The sequence below is a fragment of the Budorcas taxicolor genome, chromosome 5 (assembly GCF_023091745.1).
Source record: "Budorcas taxicolor isolate Tak-1 chromosome 5, Takin1.1, whole genome shotgun sequence".
Taxonomy (NCBI): Eukaryota; Metazoa; Chordata; class Mammalia; order Artiodactyla; family Bovidae; genus Budorcas; species Budorcas taxicolor.
In genome coordinates, this window is record NC_068914.1 from 12032753 (window position 1) to 12058865 (window position 26113).

Below are 26113 nucleotides of genomic sequence, written 5' to 3' on the forward strand. Positions count from 1 at the left end.
ATATTTGATATTTTAAAATAATCTATAATGGATATATATATATCTGAATCACTTGACTGTATACCTGAAACTAACACAATATTGTAAATCAATTATACTACAATTTTTTTAAAAAGACAAATAATCCGATTCTAAACTAAGTGAGACTTAAATGCTTTGCTAAGTAAAACATATAAACAGCCAACAAGCACATTAAAATATGCTCAGTAACACTGATTATCAAATGCAACTTAAAACCATAGTGAGAAACCACTTCATACTCACTTGATGGCCAAAATCAAAAGTATAGACGATAAAAAGTGTTGGCAAGGATGTGAAGAAATTAGGACCCTCACATATTGCTGGGAGTTACAAAAAATGATGCTGTGTCTGTGGAAAATAGTTTGGCAGCACCTCAAGATGTTAAGATATGTCCACACAGAAATTCGTACGTGAGTGTTCATAGAATTATTCATAACAGCAAAAATACAGAAATAAATTCAAATGTCCATCAACTGATGAACGGATAAACAAAATATGGTATACCCATACAATTGAATATTATTTGACAATTAAAAGGCATTAATTGTACTGCTGCTTGCCACTACATGGATGAAACTTTGCTCTAAAATTAGTGGTGAGTGCTGCATAACTCTGTGAATATATTAAAAACAATGGAGGGCTATATACGGTGAATTCCATGCTATGTGAATTATAACTCAATAAAGCTGTATTTTTTTAGAGGAATGAAGTAATGATACACACTAAAATATAGATGAAACTTAAAAATACTAAGTGAAAGAATATAATCACAAAAAGATCACATTTCATATAATTCCATTTACATGAAATGAGTATGTCCAAAGTCAGCAAATCTATGCTAGTGGTAAAGACCCTGCCTGCCAATGTAGGAGGCCTAAGAGGCGCTGGTTCAATCCCTGAATCAGGAAGATCCCCTGGAGAAGGGCATGGCTACCCACGCCAGGATTCTTGCCTGGAGAATCCCATGGACAGAATATCCATGCACAGTCCATAGGGTCGCAGAGTTGGACACGACTGAAGCAGCTTAGCATGCATGTGTGCATAGAAATAGAAAGCAGATTAGCAGTGGCCCAGGGTTAAACGGTAGAGGCTGGAGTAAAGGGGGAGAGACTCCTAGCAGGCACAGGGTTCCTTTCTGGCATAATGAAAATGTCTAAAACGTGGGTGGTGATAATAGTTATAAAACTGCAAAAATACTGAAGCCCACTGAAATGTACATTTCAAAAGGATTTTGGTATGTGAACTGTATCTCAATAAAGCTATTTTGTTTTTAAAAATAAAGCATTGGTTTTCTTGTTTAAGTGGTAACATGGTGGTCTGGGAGTGACAAGGAGAGAAAGCAAGTCTTAGCAGTACGAAGGGCAGCCACTGTGCACACGTCAGCAGCCCCCTATTTTCACTCCCTCTCAGCAAGTGCTCCCTCAGTCCTGGTTAAGAGGAAAGTAGGCTCCATGAGCTGGCAGGATGAGAAAGGGACCCTACTCCTGGGCCACGCCAGTCAGTGTCTCATTCTTGGAAGTGTTAAGTGGGAGGCAGGTTCGAATTAATATTGTTGGATGCTTAGAAAGGAAGGGAATGGGAAGCTGAAATGAAAGCCCTGGGGAAGAGCAAGAAAAGGCCAACCTGAAAGGAGTGAAATAGACTCAAAGACGGGGAAGGAAGAAGAGCTGATTTTTACTGGAACAACTCCTAGTCCCAATCCCAGCAAAGCCATCAGCACTGTCTACATTATGGCTGTTAGACACCTCCAGCTCTCCAATAAATTCCATTTGCTTGAGAGGCTTCTGTTCGAAGGGTCCCCATAGGGCACCCATCTTCTTCGTCTTGCCGTGGCAAAGACTAGCAGACGTCCCCTCAGACCACTCTCCTGGCCTCTGCCTGGGATAGAGCTGCCTACATTCCTCATCCCCCGTTGTGGTTGGGCGTGCCGAGGGCTAAGCTGCAGCCAGCAGAGTAGGAATGGAGAGCTGTGGGTGGCTTCTGGTCAGGCCTTTATGGAGAATGGGCGCCTCTCTGCCTATTTCCTCACTCTGCCAGGCAGATGCAGGCAACCATAAGGCCCTGAAGATGGCAAGGACCAAAGGAGACAGGTGTTGGCAAAAATGTGGAGAAAGACGGACCCTTGTACACTGTTGGTGGGAACGTAATGGCTGCAGCTGCTACAGAAAACAGTATCGAGTTTCCTCAAAAAATTAAAATAAATAAATTAAAAATAGAACTGTAATATGACCCAGCAATTCCAAACTTGGGTATATATCCAAAGGAAATGAAATCATTCTCCAAGAGGTGTCTGCCCTCCCACATTCAATGCAGCACTGTTCACAACAGTAAAGACACAGAGACAACCTTAGTGTCCGTGACTAGATGAATGACTAACAACGCCGCGCAGGCGCGCGCGCGCGCGCGCACACACACACACACACACACACACACACACACACACAGATGGAGTATTCTTCAGTCTTTCAAAAGGAAATCCTGCCTTTTGTGACAATATAGATGGACGTGGGGACATGATAAGCGAAATAAGTCAGAGAGAAAGACAAATGCTGTATGATCTCACTTTTATGTGGAATCTAAAACAAACCAAACTCACTCAGACAGAGAACAGGGCGGCGGCTGCCAGTAGCAGGAGGAGGGTGAGAATGGGGGAAGGTGGCCAAAGGGTACAAACTTCCAGCTCGAAGTTCTGGGCACATGGTGTACAGCATGGTGACTACAGGGACAAAATATAATGTTGTATGTTTGAGAGCTGTTGTTAAGTCCTCACCACAAGAAAAAAGAAAATTTGTAACTATGTGAGGTGATGGATGCTAAATAGACTTACTGTGGTAACCATTTCACGATTTCACGATATATAGATCTTTCACATCGTGCGACATGTCAATTATATCTCAAAAAATGGAAAAAAAAATTTTTTTTAAAGAAACAACTAAGGGTGGAATACTTCAAAAAATAAAAAAAAAAAAAAGGGGAGAAACTGGCACCTGAATAGCACGTGGCTCGGCAGCAATCAGGAGGGGAGCAGCTCAAGGGGAAGAGGCCTGATGCGCACCCCTCCACCACTACTGATGAGCTGCAGGGCTGGGGAAAGCCACTGGATCTGATGATGCCTCAGTGGCCTCGTCCATAAACGGGAGAAAAGTGCAGAATCACGTGGACACAAAACAGAGGTGCCAGATCAACTGAAGAGCTTTCTTTCCTTCTCCAAGGAGGCCTGATGGAAAGAGGTATCTTGTTTAAGGAGCTTCCTCCACCAAAGAGCTGCAGCTTGACAGCGTTTGCCCATTGGGTGGGGCAATTTCTAACCAAAAGCTCTGAACATCACTGTGTACAGACAGGGGCAACCAGCAGAGGGCTAGACCAGACCCTCTCGTTAACTCCCTCTGGCTCTGAGATGAGCACATTTACAGCTCTCTGAAAACACCACAATTCCAGAAATGAAGTGCCCAGGCAGAGAAGCTCAGCTGGGTGTGCAGTCACCATGAGGCGGAGAACGCCAACCCCCGGATTAATGAGAACGTCAAAGCGCCCACGCTGCCACAACCCCAGTATTTTCAGAAGAAATACACACTGCAGCTGAGAGAACAAGGGGTAAATCTTTCATTCTTCAGAACAGAAATTTACAGAGGCAAATCCTTACCTACAGATCTGGACTTAAAAAAAAAAATCCAATTTGACAGGTTCCACCTTTCTGCCTTATACAAAGTACCTGACTTACTTAAACGGATACAGGAGATGGATGTAGTGCAACTGGGCTTACTGCGGCCCTGCATTGCCAGCTCCTTGAATAAGACAGGCCTAGCTCCTCCTCAACTCCCCAGGGCAGCATTTTATACGTAGAGAAAGATGCTGGAAGCCACCTTCTCCACACTACTCCTTTATGTAACACAACCAGAAACTCAAGCCTGAAGAAAGGGGTATTTGCCTGAGATCACGGAGTATAGTTGGGGTACAGCTAAGGCCTGAAGATGGGTCTTGTGACCCAGCATTGCACTCTACTCCCAAAGTGTCAAAGAACTAGACAGAGGCATCGCCTATAGGCAAAACACTGAACTAGAATCAGGCTGCAGGGGTTCAGGCAGTTTTTCTCTCAAAGAAACTACAAGCCCCTTGGCTGGGCAGCTCCAAGAGGAATGCCATTTGCACGGGAGCTGCAGACACTGCGGCACGGGAAGACATAGCTGTGCACACGTGAACGGCAGAAGGCCCTGCAGGTTCAGCTTCCCTACGAGGGCCGAATCCTATAAACAAGACTGCCAGCCCCATCAGGCCTTTTCTGAGGAGAAAGAATGACCTCTCCCGTTGATGCGACACCAGGCTTTTTCCAGGCTTCCACCAGGGTAGCAGCCATAACAAAGCAAGCAGCACCCAAGCCTGAGCCCACAGCGCCCCCTCGCGGGCGTCTTCGTGGCTCCTCTGACCTCTCGCTTCTCGCTTCCACCAAAGGGAAGGCCCGTGATGGGCCAGCCTGCAATCCTGCAATGACCTTCTCGCTCTCTGGCTCAGGGGTTCTCTCAAACTTTAACCTGCATCAGAATCTCCTCGAGGACTTGTTAACAGAGGTGGGTGGACCCCACAGGCTGATTCAGTGCGTCTCAGCTGGGGCCTGAAAACTTGCATTTCTCACATGCCGCAGGGTGATGTAGAAGCTGCCCGGGTAGCCTTCGGAGAATCGCTAGCTAACCTCTCTGCACTCAAGACTCAGGGCAAATTATACCTCCTTACTGGGAAACTCCAGTAACGCCCACAGGTATATCATAGGCTGTCAAAGCTGCACGCATGCATGCTCATACTTGGCTTTTTGTGGCCCCATGGCTGTGAAACTTTGACCAGAACAGTTCGCCTCTTGGAGCCTCAGTCTCTTCATCTGTAAAACAAGGATATGAATACGTCCCTCACAGAGTGGTTATAAAAGGCAAATGAGAGAAATCAGTTCAGCACTAGCACTTGCGAAGCGCTCCAAAAGTGTTAGCTCTTCTCTTACTTTTATTAGCAGTATTAACAGTAGTATTACTGTTTCTTTGCCAGCTTCTTAATAAGACAATTCAGAATGATAGACACACAATTCTGAGGCAGAAGGAACATTAGAGACCTTTTGAGTCCAGTTTCCCTAACTGAGCTTGTCCGCAGCATCACCTGGAAGCTGTTAAAACTTCAGATGTCCTTCACTGTGACCGAGACTTCTGGACACAGGAAGCATGGGCATCTGCTTTTTTAACAAGCACCCAGGTACCAGGTTGGGAAGCACTCATCAAGCCCTTGTATCTTATCTAGACACAGGGAAATAGAGACCTAGGAAAGGGAAGCCTCTTGTCTTTCCAGGGCCCCAGGTGGCTGGAGGCTGAGTAGTCGTCAGAAACTAAGTCTCCTGATTTCCAGTCTAGTCCTTTTCCCATTAAGCTAGACGCTTGGATACCATCTCATCAACACCTAACTTTCTGTATAAGTTCCCTCTCCTACATAAATGAGCAGACCAAGGGCTTTGGTATCCTCCATGCAGAGGAATTTAGCACATGACAAGGGCAATCAATTCACTGCTGAACATCTAGTTTCAACTCAACCAAAATACTGAATGAGACCTCCTTAGCCCAGCATACAAGGTTCCTCCCTGACCTCTTCCCTGCTGACCTCATTTCCCACCAGAAGCTCCCTTGTGCACTGATCTTCAACCAGACCACAGACACTTGTTCTATGGGTACAACTTCCACAAAGTGGAGCATATAGGAAAGGAAGGTCAAGGGTGAGTGGAAAGGAATGGACAAAGGAAAGTAAGGTGTGTTTACCCCCTTGGCTCACACTATAGGGCTCCAGAACCCAGGAACACCTCTACTTCGCCAGCATAAATAAATCAAGTGTCACACCTCTGTACTCTGGCAGCCAACCTGAAGTCTATTTCTGAAACAGAATTTCTACCAGAAATGCACTGGGCAACACCCTGCTGGAAGCCCCCGGTCACCACAGGGCCATCTCAGTGAGGATGACAAAGCCTGCCTGCACTGCGCCCCCACCCTCTCCAGTCTCATCCCCGCTTCTGCAAGACGACTGCTGCGCCTTGTCCCTGCTGTGTGACCCTTCTCCACTTTCACAGCCTTCCTGTGAGACACCTGCTCCCATACACCCAGACCACCACCTCTTGCCCTAGTTGTTACTCTTGGGAGACTCCTTGCCTTTTTGGGTTCCCATCACGTGACTTAATTACAGTCTGTGGCTTCAACGGCCAGGAACAGAAACCTGGCCACGAGCCTCGGGGTAAGTGGCTTAAGCCCCTTTGAGCTCTGTGGGCAGGGACAGCTTCTCCAGCATCTCCCCAGCTACCAGAACAAGGAGGACTCTGCCCAGCAGGTCAGTAAATGGGAGACTCGACTGGCCATCCATGACTGTTCAATACACTCCTGGCAACAGGCACTCTAACTACAAATAAGAGTTAGACAAATACAGTACATAATAGGCAGTCCTGGGGGCTTCCCAGGTGGTGCAGTTGTAAAGAATCCACCTGTCAATGCAGAAGACATGGGTTTGACCCGAGTTGGGAAGATCCCCTGCAGTAGAAAATGGCCACCGACTCCAGCATTCTTGCCTGGAGAATCCCACGGACAGGGGAGCCTGGTGGGCTAGTCCATGGAGTTGCAGAGTCGCACACGACTGAGCGCAGCATGGCTCGCACATGCACAAAGGCACAATAAAGTCTCCAGTCAACTGCATTCTAATCCCACCCCATCACTGAGCTCGAAGCTGCCTACCCGCTCAAAACCCTCTCCAACATGGGTCTAGTGAGACCTGCCTCTTCTAGCTATTGTACAGACTAAAGAACTGTTCATACAGTACCTAACTCAGCTCCAAAAGTATGGTTTGTCAAGATGCTATCTTTCAGGAGAGCCCAAAATCACCAACCTGCCGTTTGATCTTTTCTTTGGAAGAGCGCACAGCAGTTAGAAGCTGATTACCTGGGCACAAATGAGAATTGATACTTTTGAATTGTGGTGTTGACGAAGACTCTTGAGAGTCCCTTGGACTGCAAGATCAAACCAGTCAATCCTAAAGGAAATCAATCCTGAATATTCATTGGAAGGACTGATGCTGAAGCTCCAATACTTTGACCACCTGATGCAAAGAGCCGATTTATTGGAAGACCTTGATGTTGGGAAATACCGAAGGCAGGAGAAAGGGACGACAGAGGACGAGATGGCTGGATGGCATCACGAACTCAATGGACTTGAGTTTCCGCAAGCTCTGGGAGATAGTGAAGGACAGGGAAGGCCATGGGGTCGCAGAGTCGGACAGACTAAGTAACTGAACTACCACCTGGGGACCTGTAGCTACAAGTGGAAAGAAAGGGTGTGGTCCTACGCTCTTCTCACCAGACTCTTCAAGCTCTCATGACACAAGCCTCACAAGTGACAAGCGAAGGGAAGGGATGTGCCCTCCCTCACTGCTGATCAGTAGTCGACTTTGTTTTCACGGAGGCTCTTTCAAAGCCTGTTGACAGCAGAATTTGATCTGGTTACTATCAGAGCCGACAAAGAGCTCAGTCTCTTAAGAACCCTCGAATTGCACACAATTGTGCACAACTTAAAGCGCGTCCTTTCTGGCACAGTTGTTCAGCACTTCAGTTTCCTAACTGTTCTCATATGAGATGCTTTTATCATTTGAGACTCAAAACGGCCTTGTGTCAAGTCAGCAGAGCACACACTGCACGCACGCTCAGTCGTGTCCAACTCTTTGCAGCCTCATGGACTTTACCCCACCAGGCTCCTCTGTCCATGGGATTTCCCAGGCAGGAATACTGAAGTGGGTTGCTATTTGCTCCTCCAAAGGATCTTCCTGACCCAGAGATCGAAGCGGCATCTCCTGCCTTGCAGGTGGACTCATGATCACTGGTGCCACCTGGGAAGCTAATGCTCTCTTGGAGGGCCCCAATATAGAGAAGCTAACCCAATCAGGGGACCAGGCAACTTGCCCACCCAGCTGGACTAGCTCGAAGGCTAAGCAGCATGCAGACGGGACATGGGAACATAGGGCAGGTGGGCTGAGGCCAGCTGCAGGAGCAGAGGCCACAGGGAGAGCAGAGCATCTCCCCGGAGGCACACAGCCCACCCCCCAACTTTTGCCAGCTGTCACCGTCCAGAAGGCTGGGCCTGCTGTTGACTCCTCTAACTCAAGAGGTTAGAAATCTGGATCTTTCATATACAACCCCCTTCAAAGAGACTCCTGGCTGAATGACTGCACCCTGCCCTTCCTGAGCATATCCCAATGGAAAAGCCTACACATCTTGGGACTTGCATGCCAACCCTCACCTGGTCAGGTTCCCGGCAGTGTGTCTATCTTCACATCGGCCTCTAGTACCCTACTCTGAAAACCACCTCGTCCCTTTGGTTCTTGCTCCATTGCTTTGACCCTCGTTCCTTAATTTGGTGACGACGGGAACTTGGGGCCACCCTGTCAACCCTGCCCACCACTGCTTCCAACTTTACCTTCTGCCCGGTCCTGAGCCTCCCAGGATCTTCTGCTTCTTGCCTACATCCTGCTCACCAATCGGTCTGTTCCCACACCCCAGGTCAGTAGTGGGAAAAACTGCACCTTCCCCAGGCTTAGATGACCTCTTCTGGGCCCCACGCACTGCTCACTGAAAACTGCCACCCACCTCAAATCCCCCCGAGATTCCACGCCACCCATTAGCCATTTTGGTTAAAGCCTAAATCCATTTCTCTACTCTTCCTACAAGTAGGCCATCAGATCTTATTTCCTGGTCCTATTAAGGGAACACAAAGCAGATTTCCTAGTAAGGGAACCCACAGGGCCATGAATTCCACAAACCCAAATATCTAGCCTCAGTGTAACTACAAACGAACTACACCCACCCTGCCCTCTGTACCCTAGGCCTCAGGCCCCTCACTTACCTGGTCACATCCCTGCCCTCCCTACATATAGCTCCTTCAAGTCAAGGCTTCCCAGCATGCTCTCTTCAAAATATCATTCCTTCCTGCAACCCTTAGATGCTTTCTGCTGTCAATTCTTACTTCTCCTGGCTCCCCCATCAAACCAACCAACCAACCAAGCAGTCCCTATTGCTTCCTCAAGTTTCTCTGGAGCTTTCCATCCACTGACATAGTTCTTAATGGCATTTATAAGCTTGACCCCTACATGCACAAACCAATCACACCAACTGCGGGGAAGAATGAATGATACAGAAAAGCCCAAACTATTAACGTCTCTTCTGCCCCCACTGAACACTCAAGCTCTCCCAACTCATGCACCCTCAAGCCCGCCACCCCCACACAACTGACCAGTAAGCCAGTTCAGCCTGAGAAAGCCAATCTGAGAATCAGCATCTGGCAAACAAAAAGCAGCACCAGAGAATCCTCCATATCTCATAAAACCCATGCACAATCAGACTTACCAAGCAACTACACACTACACAAATATTCACCACTTTAGAGCCTTTTCCAAATTCTCCACCCACAACAGAACACCCATTTATCACATAAGCACAAACCTGTGATAGACTAATGATTTTGTCAGATCCTATTTGTTCCAGGGTAAATAATGAGAATGCAACCTAGTAACTTTCATTTTTATCACAGCCAGCACATTTTTTTCTCCTTAACAACTAAGTAGGGTTTTAGTAAGACCAAAAAGGAATTCAGGTTTCAAATGTCTCTTTCAGAGACTGACCAACTACAATACCAAGTGTTAACACGGCACACTGGACTGGCCCTACATGCCCCCATGCTACAGATACTCTGCACACTCACATCTTTGTGCTAGTAAAGGAACGGACACACACCACCCCAATCATGGCAAGTTTTCACTGAATGCTTAATGGAACATGTGATCTTGGGCTGTTTAATTCTGTTAAATAGCAAACCAATTTACAACACTCCCAGGAAACTTCAAATATACTCCAAACAGCCAGACATGTAAAAGGTCTTAGTTTATTTTCTCTTTCATGAAAAATCTGCACAATCACCACAGATACAGTCACTGCAGAATCTTTACTCCTTCTGTGAATCAAAGAAAAAAGAAATTAGTTAGCAACTACCTTTAAAAAAGTCTTTAAAAATTAACAGTACAGTCTTCAACAAACTGCAAACTTAATGGCACTCATGCAGAACGAACATTAGTAACCTAGTCCATAGTAAGGCTGTGTAATCTCAACACAATGCAAGCACGAAGACATAAAAAACATTCCAGTTAGGGATGAGACAAAAAACAAGTGCTGAAAACAAAACCATGACACTGCTAGTTTTTAAAAGGCACAACTCTTGACAGCAACTGTAAATATGCTTCTAAATCATTTCACATGCTTTAATGCTGTCAACCAAAAAATCTAACAATCTAAATGAAAAGCTTGAATACCTGTTGTCCAATCTCCAGCTCACTGAATAGTGGCAGGGGAGGGAGAAAGGAGGGAAGAGGGAAAAGAAACATTTCGTTAATAGTCCCTTTGCAAACTCCTAAATAATCTGCATGCAATCAGGTACCTTAATGACGATTGTTTTATTCTTTGCAATTGTATACAGAGCACTCCCAAGATGCACTAATTGATTTTATTCTCCCCAATTTTGAGAACACCCTGCCCGATTTCTATGGTTCTTAGGCTACCAATGCCCACTTTAGAAGCCTCAGCCCCTCTGCTCTGCTCAGCAACACCATGCTGGGCATGTTAGCACCATCAACAGCCTTGAGAATCATCCCAGACTAAAGTCTAATTTAACCAAAGGGAGAGCTCTAAAGGATCAAGCAAGTCTTTAAGACCTGTCTCAGGTTCAGTAATTTAAAAGCCACTATTCACAATCAACGAAAGTAGCAAATTAGTATCTTAAGAGACAGAATTTAGCTGATGTAAAAATAGTTCAATCGCTACTCAAACAAAAGACTATCCTTTTAATGTAAAACTGTACAGCACCCAAAAGATGTAATTCCAACATGTGAACAAAAATTAAGTTAAAAAGAACAATTAGGATGCCTGACTTTCTGCACATTGTCACCACTGAGCACTAACATGTGGCTGACTGAAGAAAACAAAACGTAAAAACGTTCTTCAGATCTAGATTAGTACACAAATATTGACTGCTTTTCAACTTCTGGAATTTGTCAACAGGTTTAGTAAGCCTCACAAACAGGGAGCAGTTCTAAGCAGCAAGCAGTTCCTCTGCAGTCGGTCCACTACAGCTCCTCAGCACCAGGAAGTGGTCAAAGCCTGAGGGCGCACACCAGGTGTCCTGCCCACTCTGCAGGGAGTCACACAGGGAAACACACAGGGCTGTGACCACCACTGTTTCAAACCCTGCAGCCCCAGTCCACTCTCAGGCCACTGTTCATGTTACATGTTTAGGCTGCTCATGGTACAAATATATTTAAATGTCTATGGGAAAAGCTTATCAAAGGTTTTGATGTGAATACTCCATTATCTTGGAAATTTTTCAATTAAAAAAAGGGGGCATCAGGTAGAAAGCTGATAAGCAATGGGACAGTAGAGAGATGGTGAAAGGCAGCTTTGAGTGGGTGCTCTGAGACAGAGGCTTTGCCAGATTTTCTGGGCCAGTTTATCAAGCTGCCAGTCAATCAACCAGTCTCCAAGAGAGACATTGCTCATGACTGGATCAAAGAACCCTTCCCAATCCCTTGTTAATGAAGTAAAGCCATTCATTTCCTGGGTACGTGGTGCTCTGGAACACAGCAAGTGCCAATTAAAAGGGGCCACCTTCCTCCACTGGGACACTTCACAACTTAACATGCATTTCTGAGTTTCCAAAATAAACGTGATTTAAAGTTTCTCTCCTTTGCTCACAATATACTATTTTAAACCATAGGAGCAGTGTTTGTTATATAACAGACTCTGCTACAAAACTCTCCTCTGGAAGCCAACATGCAAAGCATCAAAGCAAATTCAGTGAAGGTGATGCATCCATCCCCACACCGTGCTCACAATCTCAGTACCTGCTAGACACTTCATTTCTGATGAACAAGAATTCCAAGAAAGTAGAGGGAAAAGGCAAAAAAAAAAAGTTCACAGAACACTTAATTATTTGTTAATTTGACAACCCAACACCTTAATTCCATTCAACTACTTACAATTAGCTAGCCAAGCTGGTAAAAAGCTGAGAATTAAAATCACTCAGGTCCTGACTAACTGGAGAGGAAAGCAAGGGAAAACCGTGCTGCCTCTCCAGTGTGCCAGGAAAACACGGACCACATCGATTCAGCTGCTTCCTCAATCAGCTGCCAATTTTAAGGACGTCAGTCTTGGGAACCTAGATCCGCTCCCTCTTTACAAACCTTTGCAATTAGCAGTAAAGTGAAAACTTTTTTCTGGTAAAACTTGCAAGGCACCCACCAGGGTCACTGAACCGATGTGGCCCTGTGCTGTGCTAATCTGTGAGCTAAGGGGTGGGCAAAGCTACTCTACTGAGGTGTTAAGATACTACGTTACGTGGCTTCTCAAAACAGGTTACCTTCTGTAATCCAGAAGAAGTGGGAAAAGAAGAAACATTAAGAAAGGTTATTAAGAAAACAAAACCCCACTTTTCTACAAACTAAAAACCTGAAACATTTCTGTATTTTCCTCGATAGACTATACCTTTTTGCCAGCACCAACGTTGGCCTTTGCAGTCCCCCTGACTTTCTTCATTCTGTTCTTGCGTTCCTTTCGCTGTTTTCTTGAGGTCTTTTTCTTCTCATACAGGCCATGCTGAAGGAAAAAGGTGTACATATGAACATATGACTTGCAAACATCAACTCATCCAACTCCAGGAATAAGCACATCAAATCTCGACAGAGTCAAGTATCTCAGTGGAATGTATGGCTGGCCTGGCCCTCCACATCCGCTTTGTTCTGCCACTATGTATTCAACCAACCTTAGATCACCGCACTATAGACTTCACGACTGAAAAAAACATCTGCATGTAAGTGGACGTTCAAACCAGTGTTCTTCAAGGATCCACTGTAGTTCACTATGCACCTGATACTCAGGAAACCACCTGCAATTTTTCATGGCTCCTTGCTCAATGAACCTAAGCTACGAAGCTAAGTGCAAACTCCAAGACATTTGAGAATAAAGATTTCACTTCAAGTAGGGCCAACCTACGGTTTCTAAACCCATCCCTCTACTGCCAGCCAGTTCCCACCTCCAGAAGCACTTCACCTGCTCTTCCAGACCCAGCTGAAAAGGCACCTCCTCAAATCCTGCAGACACCATCTGAACCCCACACTCTTATCTGTGCGTTTTATCAAAGAACCTTTTCTGCCAACCACTCAAAGAGTTTAGTGTGTTATCCCTCCAGACTGCTTGCTCTTGCTCATTCTGCTGCACCCACAATACAATGCCATTAAAAGTCTCCAGCAGCGACTGAACAAACGAGGACACCTACTCTTGCAAGCCTATGTTTGGGCTCATTCTTCTTCGCGTAATCCAAGGAATCGTAAATCATGCCGAAGCCAGTTGTCTTGCCACCACCAAAATGAGTTCTGAATCCAAATACAAAGATGACATCTGGTGTGGTCTTGTACATTTTGGCCAGTTTTTCCCGAATTTCTGTTTTAGGTACTGTTGCCTTTCCAGGGTGAAGAACATCGATGACCTACGAAGAAATTATCAAGTTTAGTGTATATTATAAGGAAACACATCTTCTAAACTGAGCAACCAAACACTGATGTACCCTTCCTTACCATTTGTTTGCGCTGAAGCAGTCGGTTGGTCATGAACTTCCTAGTCCGGATAGTTACTGTGTCGTTCTGAAAACATAACGCTCATTTTAATAATAATAGTTGTAATAACTAGTCAATCTTTTCCTGACCCTACAGTGATTTTCCAAGATCTAGAAATGCAAGGTCCACATCAATAGCCACTATCTGTGAACAGTTAATTTAAAACAAAGTAGTCATACGCGTTAGTGCCAGGAAACCGTGAATAAAAGGGGAAAAAAAGGCACCAATTCCCATCTCCTCCTAACACACTTACTAGCAAACTGCCTAACTTACAGGTCACCCCAACACAAAAACAGTACCAAGAATACATGCTCAACAGCCACACACTGAATCTGTAAAGGCTACTTCGTTTTGTTACAGAAATCACTCTCCAGGTTTCTCAAACCTCAGATGCCTTGCCCCCGCTACTACTTTGTTGTGCAGACTGTCCCGTGTATTTCAGAACGTCTAGAGGAATACCCACTTCCCAGTTGTGACCAAGAATGTCTCCAGACTCTGCCAATTGTACCCTTAAAGACAAAAATCACCCCAAGTTCCACTTCTCTGGGGTGAAGCTGTGATTCTACAAATGTTACTGTCAGACCACCCTGTTGGTAACAGCCCGCAGAGGTCTGAGAAGCATTGCACTTTCTTCAGGTAAACTACCCTTCTTGAACGACCAACTCTACATCCCACAAAAATCGTATTCCCTTCTGAACGGCCCCACTGCTTGTACACAGTAACTACCAAAGAATGTGGGCATTCAGCATGTTTACACTACGAACAAAAACTTAACCGGTAAGAGCTCTCAGAGTAAACTGATAACTATTTCAACTACAGTTTAAAAAAACCACACCAAACTAAATCCACTTCAACAAAGTTCAATTCTTTAAAGTCGGGATCAAGGAAAAAATAGGTCGAGGATGGTGCGGGGTTAAAAACTGGTGAACCTTCAAATGAGTGAACTAGTAAAGGCATGGCAAGCCTTAAAGTGGCTCCACACCCGGAGGCCTCCGTTTTCCCCATGTGAAACAAGAGAATGCATTCGGCTGACAGTAACTGTAGCTTACACATGACAGTTTCACTCGCCGCAACTCGCCCGGGCGCTGCTGGCACCCTCTTCACCTCCTGGGCAGCCTTCACTGGCGAACCGTCTACCCCAGGATGGGAGTGCAAATGGGATGTCTCTCTCTTCACCCCACCCCACCCATTAGACTCCACGAGGACGACAAACGCAGTAGGTACTCCCGCAATCCCCCACTCCTGGGACTTTTGAAAGCCCGGCATGTCTAGGTAGACAGCACATAGCCCGGACTCCTCGCCGGCGGCTCCCAGGCCCTCGGCAACAGGTCTCCCCGGTCAGACTCGGCCAAGGAAGAGTAACTGGGCTTTGGGGGGATGTAACGCCAATGTCAGAACCAGGGGACAGAGGATGGCGCGGATACGCGGCGGATGGATGCACGGGTCCGGAGAGACTCACCATGATGGCGGCTGATCTTCAAGCAGCCAGGGAGGAAAAGAGGGCTAAAACTTCGCCGGCCAATCATATCAACGCTCACGGAAGGTCCCCGGACGGCGCCGACGTGGGGGCGTGGCCGGACCGTGAGGCCGACCTCGCCAATGCCTGTTTGAAAGTGCTTAAGATCTGATAGCTGTGGTCTTTCGCCACACCCCGCCGAACGGGAACTGGCCAATCCCGAGGGCGCACAGTTTAGACGGAGTAGATTTATGCTAGCACATGTTCCACTTCGATTCATTATTTTGGACTGTCTGGACTTTAAATTAAACCAGATTAAAGTTAAATCCCCTCCACCCGCGTTAGCGGTTGGTAAGGGTGGAAGGCATCCTTGGCGGTCCCTTCGACTAGCCTCCTCATTTTACTGCTGGGGAAACTGCAGAACTGACTCAAAACCTTTTATTTCAAGTACTCAGACCTGACCGTTATTTTTGTGAGATTAGAGAATCTGTCTAAATTTTTTCCCAAAACTTTGTCTTTTCATGAAAATCTTAGTCCCTACAAAAGTGAGCTGCTTTTTTTTTTTGTAAATTTATTTTAATTGGAGGCTAATTACTTTACAATATTGTAGTGGTTTTTGCCATACATTCACATGAATCAGCTATGGGTGTACATGTGTCCCCCATCCTGAACCCCCCACCTCGCACCTTCCTCCCCATCCCAACCCTCAAGGTTAAAGTGAAAAGTGAAGTCGCTCCGTCGTATCCGACTCTATCCAACCCCATGGACTGTAGCCTACCAGGCTCCTCTGTCCATGGGATTTTCCAGGCAAGACTACTGGAGTGGGCTTTTAATCAGTTCAATTCAGTCGTTCAGTTGTGTCCGACTCTTTTGCGACTCCATGAACCACAGCACGCCAGGTGTCCCTGTCCATCACCAACTCCCAAAGTTTACCCAAACTCAGGTCCATTAAGTCAGTGAGGCCATCCAACCATCTCATCCTCTGTCGTCCCATTCTCCTGCCCTCAATCTTTCCCAGCATCAGGGTCTTTTCCAATGAGTCAGCTGTTCATATCAGATGGCCAAAGTATTGGAGTTTCAGCTTCAACATCAGTCCTTCCAATGAATACCCAGGATTGATCTTGAGGATGGACTGGTTGGATCTCCTTGTAGTCCAAGAGACTCTCAAGAGTCTTCTCCAACACCACAGTTCAAAAGCACCAATTCTTCGATGCTCAGCTTTCTTTATAGCTTCTAATAAGTATTTTCTATTTGAAATTTGTCCATTGATTACAGGGAGATAGATGTGTAGCAATAAAATAAAGAGTGCAGGTTCAGAGAGAGACAGACCAATAAACCAGAAATAGATTGGAAATTGAACTTGGAAAATACAGCTCGGGCTTCGCGGCGGTTTCAACGAGGTGCCGCCAGATGGCGGTATGGGGAGAAGGCGAGAAGATGCGTGCCTGAAGCCTCTCTTGACAGACTCGCGCTAGCGAGTAGCGGAAGTGGGGGCGGGCACGTGGGGCGTGCTACGGTGGCCGAAAGAATGCCGCAGATGTGTTAGCAACCGGTGAAGAAGCAGCCACGGGTGGTACGCAGAACGTCGCATTTCTAACCCAGCTCCAGGAGTTTATAGGAGGGAGCCCCGGCAGCCGTCACCATGGTGAAGGAGCAGTTCCGGGAGACAGATGTGGCCAAGAAAATGTAAGATGGAGCCAAAATCCCCAAAGGGCACAGAAATTAGGGGTAAAGGAATCCAAGGCCAAGGGTCTTGGGTCTCGAAGCGTCATAGCTGAGGGTCAGTTGGAAGGAAAGGACCAAGAATCAGTGGGAGGTGTGGGCACAGCTCTGGAGTATCAGGTTAATGAATATTGATTGGGCAGAGGGTATTTCAGCATCTGGGGAACCGCAGGCCCGGGTGTTCCTTTGGGTTTCAGCAGAGAATGGGAGATGTGGTGGGAACCTTGGCGATAACGTACACCCTGGGTCGATACTAGAGTTTTCCTGAGGTCAGATGATGATCCCTTTCTGCGAATCTTTGGTCACTACAGCTTGGGAAGCAGCCTGGGGCGGGGACTCATTTTGCTGCAGAACACGTGACACGGAGGTAACATTTGTTGACCAAAAGAATGGAGTTACCAGCTAGAAAGCTGTGTCACAGGCACATGGATAGCAGTCTCAAAAATGAGGTGAAATTTAATAGGTCACAGCCTTGCCCTTAGAGCTTCCAGTAAAGAAAGAAATCAATCGTTCCTGCAGGAGACACTTAGTTGAGGAAGGTACTGTGTGCTGGGCCCGGTGATAGGCATTAAGAGATGTGACATGAGGAAGACCTTACTGCTTAGTCTGGTTGGAAAAGGTAGACCAGTCAACGGTTGAGCTGGACAAGTGCAAGGACAAGGGTTGGCACCAGTGGGAAAGGGGCTCAGATGGAAGAAAGCAAGCCAAACAGCCTTCTTCCAGGAGCATAGAGGAGGGAGACATTACAGTGATGAGAAGAAAGCTTATTTTGCAGCTTTGTTCCAGAGTCATCTTGGAGGCAGTGAGGGGGCTTTTTTGTCAATTGAGGTATAGTTGATTTACAATGTTGTGTTAGTTATATACTCTTTTGCGAACGGCCTGGACTGTAACCCACCAGGCTCCTCTGTCCATGGGATTCTGTAGGCAGGAATACTGGAGTGGGTTGTGTGCCCTCCTCCAGGGGATCTTCCAGACCCAGGGATCGAACCCACGTCTCCTAAAGTTCCTGCGATGCAGACAGATACTCTTTTTTTAAAACCTGTAAGGGAAAAGAATCTAAAAAAGAATACGTATATGTAATATAAGAAAGAATATATATGTATAAAATAACATAATATGCCTATAATAGATATAAGAAACAATACGTATAATATCTGTTAAAGAAGCTAAAAAATATACCTTTTATTATATATATACTATATGTTATTTTATACACATGTTCTTTCTTAGATTATATTCGTATTATTTTTTTAGATTCTTTTATAGGTTATACAAAATATTAAGTATACATTTCTGTGCCATACAGTAGCTTCTTGTTGGATATCGATTTTAAATATAGTAAGTGTATATTTTCATGTCAAACTCCTAATTTATCTCCACCACCCCCACCTGCCCCTTTGGTAACTATAAGTTTGTTTGCTGTGTGTTTGTAAATAAGCTCATTTGTATCTTTTTCTCCCCCACATATAAGCAATATCCTGACATTTGTCTTTCTCTGTCTAGCTTACTTAGTGTGATAATCTCTAGAGCGATCCATGTTACTGAAAATGGCATTGTTTCTTTTTTATGGTGTGTGTGTGGCTTATGTGTATATACATACACACACACCACATCTTATCCATGCATCTGTTGATGGACTTTTAGGTTGCTTCCATGTGTTGGCTATTGTCAGTAGAGCTGCAGTGAACATTGAGGTGTAGCTTTTCAGACTGTAGTTTTCTCCAGATATATGCCCAGGAGTGGGCTTGCTGGATCATACAGTAACTCTTTTTAGTTTTCAAAGGAACCTCCGTACCTTTCTCTATACTGGTTGTACCAATTTACATTCCCACCAGCAGTGAATGAGGGTTCTTTTTTCTCCACACACTCCCCAGCATTTATTATTTGTAGAATTTTTGATGATGGCCATCATCACCCCTTGGTTGAGGGGTGTGAAATTGACACTTTTGGTAGGGATGGGTAAGGGAGAAATGAAATTGATGCACAGAATTTCTTGCTTGGGTGACTCTGTGGAGGTTGCCATTCACTGGAATGGGAAACGTGCCTCTTTGCTGGATAAATTATCCCTGGTGGTCCCTCCAAACCCATCCCAACCTCCAACTATATTCAGATGTAGATATAATCTGTTTTCCTCTGACCACCTGAGTGACTCTATTAAAATGCAAATTAGATCCTTGACACTTCAGTTTGAACTCTTCAGGCAGCTTTCCCTTGGACTAACATTTAAATTGCTTGTCAGAGTCCCCAAGCCCCCCTAAAGCTGGTCTTTGCAAACCCCACTGGCTTTCTCTTGTACCGTTAGCTTTCTATGCTCTACACTGCTGGTTTCATTTGGTGCCTTGACAATGCCAGGCTTGAGCTGCCTCTAGAACCCTTGCCCTAATTAAGCTGTACTTCTTAGGCATGACTTCTTGATCATCTTATGACTGGCTCCCTCTGATTCAGAATTCAGCTGAAATGTCAATTTTCCAGACTTTCTGACCACATCTCATAGTCTTGTCAAACTCTCCCCTAGGCTTCAGTGTTTTCAGTCTTTATATCTATTCACTTTTGTGAATCTGTTTATTCTCTGTCTTGCCCTCCCTGAAACTGAGCCCCATGTGGGAAGGGAGTTTGTCTTGTCTTAACCTGTACCCTCAGCCCCTCAGGATGGTGCCTGGCACATTGTAAACCCCCAGTTTGTTGGGAAAATGAACAAAGGAACAGATTTGGGAGAGAAATTGCCGAGTTTAGGTACTTGTGTAACTGTCCAAAGGAGGTGTGTGTATGAGTCGGAATAGTTGGCCTACAGATAGAGATTAGACAGACACCACTCGGGAAGAAGGTATAGAATGCAAGGAGGAATGGGGTTGTAACCCCAGGTAAGGAGAAAAGCCAACGTCTGAGAGAGGGCAGTAGAAGAGGCCACAGAAGAAACTTAAGATGTAACAGCCTGAGAGGGGAAAAAACTCAAAGCATGGATGGTGTTACCAAAGCCAAGGAAAGAAATTATTTGCAAGATAAGGGGTGAGGAGGTTACTGTCAGTGCTACAGAGAGACGTTGAAATGAGAAATTCTTCCTGGATTTAGCAGCAAGGAGGTAGGTACAACTGGTGAGTACCGTCCTTAGATAACGAAGGTGAGAACAGTCAGCAGGATGAAGGACATTTAGTGATGAGAGAGCAGAGCCTGTCGGGCGTGGGAAGGATAAGGTTGCTTATGGTGGGTCACATGCATAAATGCTCTTCCTGGTAAGTGGTTTTGATGTAACTGTTCCCCTGTCTCTTTCCATTGCAGAAGCCACATCTGTTTTGGAATGAAGTCAGCCGAGGAGATGCGGCAGCAGGCACACATCCAGGTTGTGAGTAAGAACCTGTACAGCCAGGACAACAACCACGCCCCGCTGCTGTACGGGGTGCTGGACCACAGGATGGTAAGACCTGCTGCCCTTCGTGGCTCCGTGTGTTTTGACTGGCTGGTGAAACTCGTGACTTACCAGATAGGAAGAAGCCAGGTCTTCCTTCCACCTCCCCCCTTCCCCAGCATGTCTCAGGGACTCCAGCCTTCCTTGGTCCAGTGAACATGAATACCCTGCACCTTCCCAGGTGATTCTGACTCTGGGTCCCCTGGCCACCTGTGAGGGCTCGTCCCAGTTTCCTCTCCACTGGTCTCCACGTATTATTGATCATACTTTTATTCACAGGGTACAAGTGAGAAGGACCGCCCTTGTGAAACCTGTGGGAAGAACTTGGCTGACTGTCTGGGCCACTATGGCTACATTGACTTGGAGCTGCCGTGCTTCCACGTGGGGTACTTCCGAGCAGTTATAGGCATCTTACAGGTAAGCGTGTGTGTGTTCATCTCCATGCAGTAACTCCATCTCCCTGAAAGTTACTGACCCAGGGACATGAAAGTGAGCTTGGTCGGGGATACATGGAGGAAACATCTTTATACTAAACATGTAATGTTTGTTTTGTTTGAGGGGTTTGTTTTTTGCTTTGTTTCGGTTTTTGTGGCATAATATTTCATCCTGCAATAAGTTAAATTGCTTAAAGATTCTTTTTCCTTGATTTTTCTTGAGTAGGTTGTAGATATATATTATAAAAAAATAATAATAATTCAAGCAGTACAAGCACAAGAAAGGGAATAAAGCTAACAAAAACCCCACTTGCCGGCTGTGGCTACAGCCAGCATTGTGGTGAACATGGGCTGCCTCTAAGCATGTCTTCCTGTAGATCTGTGCATATAATTAAGTGTCCTGGACAAGAGGTGGATGCAGCTTTAAAAAAAAAAAAAAAAGAAAATACTTTTTCATCCTCTCATCCTTTTATCTGTTTTGTTTAATTTTCAAAAGATGATCTGTAAAACCTGCTGCCACATCATGCTGTCCCAGGAGGAAAAGAAGCAGTTTCTGGATTATCTAAAGAGGCCTGGCCTGACCTACCTCCAGAAGCGAGGGCTAAAGAAGAAAATCTCTGACAAGTGCCGGAAAAAGAACACGTGCCATCACTGTGGTGCCTTCAATGGTGAGCCAGATACACATCCTGTCTTCATTGCGATGGCAGTTTTCGTAACTGCATTTCCTAGATCATGAGCTCAGACCAGCCTAACCAAGAACCTGATTTTTCCAACCATGGTGAAATGGATTAACTCTCACAGGTACTGTCAAGAAATGCGGGTTACTGAAGATAATCCATGAGAAATACAAGACCAACAAGAAAGTGATGGATCCCATCGTATCAAGTTTCCTCCAGTCCTTTGAAACCGCCATAGAGCATAACAAAGAAGTGGAGCCTCTGCTGGGAAAGGCGCAGGTGAGCCCGCCCCTGCCTGCCCCCTCTGTCCGCATCACACGTTGTCTCCTCACCCTCTGGGTACACCGTTCCTCCAGAACAGAAGGTCCACTGGGGTTAGATCTCCAGGGATACCTCACGTGACAGGTATTCGCCTGGCACTCAGTTTATTGTGAGCTGTCCTCGTAACTAACGAGTTTAATTATATAGGTAACACGTGTTACATTTTCGTTGTAAAAGATTGTAAAAGCATAGCTGTGTACAGCATACACTGAGGGATCCTGTTTCTCATATGGATGCGGCATTAATCAATTTCTAGGTAATTTCCATTGCTTTACTTGGCACAGATTAATTAGTAGGATTTTATGAAGTGTCTTGTTCTGCCTCATTCTGAATTCGATTAGTACTTGAGACACACGGTACCTTCTAGAATCAATAGTGTACAAAACTAACAATTAAGTGGCCACTGAGTACCAAGCTGTCAGACGTGTAGGGAGCATCAGGGACCACAAGGCAGTGGGTCTGCACCCAGGAATCCCATGGTTTTAAAGGTGTTGTAGGACATTAACCCGTGAAAACATAGCCAATACCACGCCACACGGTGCTGACTGTCACAGGAATGGGAAGGATAGGAAGGAGTGGGAAGTCAGCGGGGCTTGGTTGGGGCGGACTGTGAGGAAAGGTGTGGCTTGTTGTGGTCGTTAAACCTGTAGGGTTTAGAGAGTCTAGGGCAGTGAGCCTGCCACGTCCAGGAGGCTGTGTTGGGGCTCCTTCTGAAGCCAAGTTCTGCTCAAAAGTCCCAGCATTTTGCTAACAAAAGCACCTTGCACTTAGTGACTGCTGTTACCTTCCGGGGTCGGTCCAACTTCTTTCCGTGGATCGCCTCATATTTTATCCTCACAGCAACCTGTGAGGCTGCATCAGCCAAGAAAATAGTAAGTGGTGGAGGGGGAATCCTCGTTGAGGCCACTGGGGTGCAGGCTTGTGCTGGAGAAAAGACAGACAGCTGAACGCACTTTGTCGAGGTCCTCCCACTCTGGAGAATGTGGAGCCATTCAGGTTTTAAGCAAGGGAGGGACATAAACAATGACATTTTAGAACAGCCTGACTGCTCAAAAGACACTGTAACAAAAATGAAAAACCAGGTCACAAGCTGGGAGCAAATACTCACCTTTCATATGTCTGACAAAGGACTGTCATGTCCGGAATATAAAGTCCTGATTTTTAAAAGCAGAAGCAAGACTTGAATAGGCACTTCACAAAAGGATATGTTCAAACAGCCAATCAGTAGATGAAAAGTTGTTCCACGTTATTAGTCATCAGGGAAATACTAATTAAAACACACACTCTCTTAGAAAAATTAAATGTAAAACAACTGGAAACCAAGTGCTGACAAGGATCTGATCCAGCTGGCACTCCTATATCGATAGTAACCTTGTAAAATGTTTCCACCACTCTGAAATTCCTTACAGAGTAAGACCTACACTTAGCATATGATTAGCAGCCTTATTCTTGGGCATGTACCCAAGAAAGACAAGTGCATACGTCCACAGAAATATCTGTGCAAGTATGTTCGTTGCAGCTTCATTAATAAAAGCCAGAATTAGAAGCACCCCAGATGCCTGTCAACAGGAGAGTGTGCAGATTGTCGTAGGTCCGCACGGTGGAGTACTGTCCTGGAGTGAGAGTCAAGCTGGCACACACAGCCTGGCTGAATCGCAGAGCCCTGCTGAGAGCAGGCAGCCTTATATGCGAGTCCAGAGCGTGTGATTGCACTGGACTCAGGCCGGACTGAACTGGGGTGAGGGCTTAGTACTGAGAAAGGGGTATCAGGGCATTTTCTGGAGAGGGGCACATGTTCTTTCTCCTGATTTGAATGGTGGTATATGTGTGCTTGTGTAAAACTTGAGCCATCTCTTTAAGATTTGTGCAGTTTACTATTATATATTAGGGAGAGAGATGTAAAAAGGAAGCAGGTCGTGACCCTGGGCAGTGATAGTGAAGCCAGAGGTCAGAGTGTGCAGGCAGAATGGACGGTAACTGATGACCAGCCACTGTGGCAACGGGTGGGAGAGGAGGCGGTCAGAAGTGAGCTGGAGTCCACATGCCGGCGTCTGGAAACATGGAGCACCGTGATGGGGGACGGCATCAGCCGTGCATCCCAGTGGAGATGTCTTCAGGCTCCTGCAGAGGAAGTGAAGGTGCAGCTGAGAAAGCAGACTCACGTCCTCCTCCCAGCGTGAGTGTAGAGCAATTCTACCCTCCAGGCTGACAACTGTGCAGAAAGCGTTCAGTGAGTCTGAGGGCTGCCCAGCTCTCCTGAGTGTGGCCTTAGCTGCAGGCTCCTGTGTGTTCCCTCTGCTGCCCCCAGATCAGCCTCCCTGACGCCTGTCGCCACTTTCCCCTGCCCACTCTCCGCCCGGGCCCCTGAGGCCACTGTCCTTACGTGCAGAGGACCAAGTCTCCTCTGCTCCTGCACCCTCTACAGTAGAATTGTCTTAGGCCTAGGAGGCATCTTGTTTGGAAAAGTCTCTTAAGTCAGAGGTCCCCAACCTCCAGGCCAGGGAGCAGTACCTCCTTCAAGATCAGCAGTGGCATTAGATTAGAAGTAAAGCACACAGTGAATGTAGTGTGCTTGAATCATCCCAAAACCATCCCCTTCAGCCCAGGTCCATGAAAAAGTTGTCTTCCATGAAATCAGTCCCTGGTGCCAGAAGGTTGGGGCCCACTGACCTGAGTGACTGGGCCCAGGAGGTAACCTCCTCCCACTCAGGAGCCACCTGTCTAGCATGTCCATCTTGCCCCTCTGTGTCCCCCACTGCCGCCACCTCTCTGTCCACCCCAGCCCATGTGACCCAGCTGACACCCTCAATGTAATTTAGGGTGGTGATGGCTGAGAGCTTCGGGGCTTCCCAGATGGCTCAGTGGTAAAGAATCTGCCTGCCAATGCAGGAGACTCATGTTTGATCCCTGGATCAGGAAGATCCCCCTGGAGGAGGAAATGGCAACCCACTCCAGTATTCATGCTGGGAAAATCCCGAGGACAGAGGAACCTGGTGGGCTACAATCCATAAGGTTACAAAGAGTCAGACGTGACTGAAGTGACTTAGCACGCATGCACACTGCCGCTCACTTACTCTGTGATCTTAGACACGTGACCCAACCTGGACTTGAGTTTCCACAACTATGAAACAGGGATTACAAGAGTGTCTGCTTCAGGGCCATTATGAGGAGTAAAAGATGGATTCCAGATCAGATGCTTAGCAAATAGCAAATGCGTCAAGCCTGTGACCCAGTTACTGTGGTTTTCTTATCCCTGATGTTGCTGTATTAACAGAAATAATGATGGAGAGGTAAGCCTTCTTCCGTTTCTTTTTTGTGTGTCCCTTCAGCTCAGGGGAGCCTCTGCACCCTCCCTCTCTCCCGAATCCCCCATCCCTGGGCTTCCATGCAGCCTCCTCTGCTCTCTGCAACGCACCCCCACCCCAGTCTTCACCTGTCCCTCAACCACACGTACATTTGCTATGCCCCATACATCTCTTGTGTTCCGTCTTATATGTCTGCTAGTTTCTTCCACTTAAGTTCAGTCCCTCACAAGATCCCTTTTTCTGAGGTCCTGTGTGATGCCAGTCACAGTGCTTGGAGTAGTGGCAGGTCCTCCAAGATTATCAGTTTGTTCTGGGTTTTCTTGTGCCACGGATGAGAACAAAGCATGAGTCCACCATTTGCCTAATTCCAAGCAACCCCTCCTCAGAGAGAGCCACTCAGTCACCAAAGTAAGCAAAGAATTATCGAGTTACGTTTGCCTTTTATAAAGACAGGCAGCAGAAAGGTGTCTCATTAACCTCAGGATGGCCCATGTCCTGACATGGTGCTTCCCTGGTGACCCCCACAGTAAAGAGTCTGCCTGCAGCATGGGAGGCCCAGGCTTGATCCCTGGGTCTAAAAGATCCCCTGGAGAAAGGAATGGCACCCTGCTCCAGAATTCTTGCCTGGGAAATCCCATGGACAGAGGAGCCTAGCGGGCGACAGTCCATAGGGGTACAAAGAGTCAGATATGACTGAGCGACTTTCACTTACTGACGTGTGTACCCGCCCATTGAATTTTCAGGGATGTGGAGCCCCGTGCCTTTACAGGAGGCGCAACATGATTGCAGTGGAAGAGACCTTAGAGCAGTGGTTCCTGACCTGTCGTGGGTCACAGACGCCTTTAGGAGTTGGACAGAAACTCTGGACTCTACTCCCAGAGGGCTGATGTGTATCCGCTCCTGTTTTAGTACAAATCCAGGGACTGGTAGACCTGCAGATGAGCGCGCTCCATAATGACGTCATCCCTGCAGACTGAGTGCCAGTCCCCAGCTGTGCCGGCTCGCCACCACCCGAGGCAGCCGCGCCCCGTGGCTAGAGAGCTCGGGCTGGTAGGGTGTTCTGT

The 26113-nt window shown here is 46.5% G+C and overlaps 2 protein-coding genes across 3 annotated transcripts in view; one reads left to right on the top strand and one right to left on the bottom strand.

The window, feature by feature from the left end:
* Positions 1–9937: 9937 nt before the first annotated feature.
* Positions 9938–13757, bottom strand: RPS24 (ribosomal protein S24). The gene is made up of 6 exons (XM_052639736.1): positions 13693–13757; positions 13395–13604; positions 12605–12715; positions 11965–11982; positions 10381–10402; positions 9938–10025 (listed from the first exon to the last, which is right to left on the bottom strand). The coding sequence occupies exons 1-4, from the start codon at positions 13723–13725 to the stop codon at positions 11977–11979; spliced, it is 360 nt and encodes a 119-aa protein (XP_052495696.1). The 5' UTR covers positions 13726–13757; the 3' UTR covers positions 9938–10025; positions 10381–10402; positions 11965–11976.
* A 2977-nt stretch (positions 13758–16734) lies between these two features.
* Positions 16735–26113, top strand: part of POLR3A (RNA polymerase III subunit A) — a 45060-nt gene continuing 35681 nt past the window's right edge. For both annotated transcript variants that reach the window (XM_052639455.1, XM_052639457.1), the window contains exons 1-5: positions 16735–16873; positions 20186–20321; positions 20592–20729; positions 21243–21414; positions 21548–21702. In XM_052639455.1, coding sequence (XP_052495415.1) covers positions 16830–16873; positions 20186–20321; positions 20592–20729; positions 21243–21414; positions 21548–21702 — 645 coding nt within the window. In that variant the 5' untranslated portion in view covers positions 16735–16829. The remainder of the gene's footprint in view (positions 16874–20185; positions 20322–20591; positions 20730–21242; positions 21415–21547; positions 21703–26113) is intronic.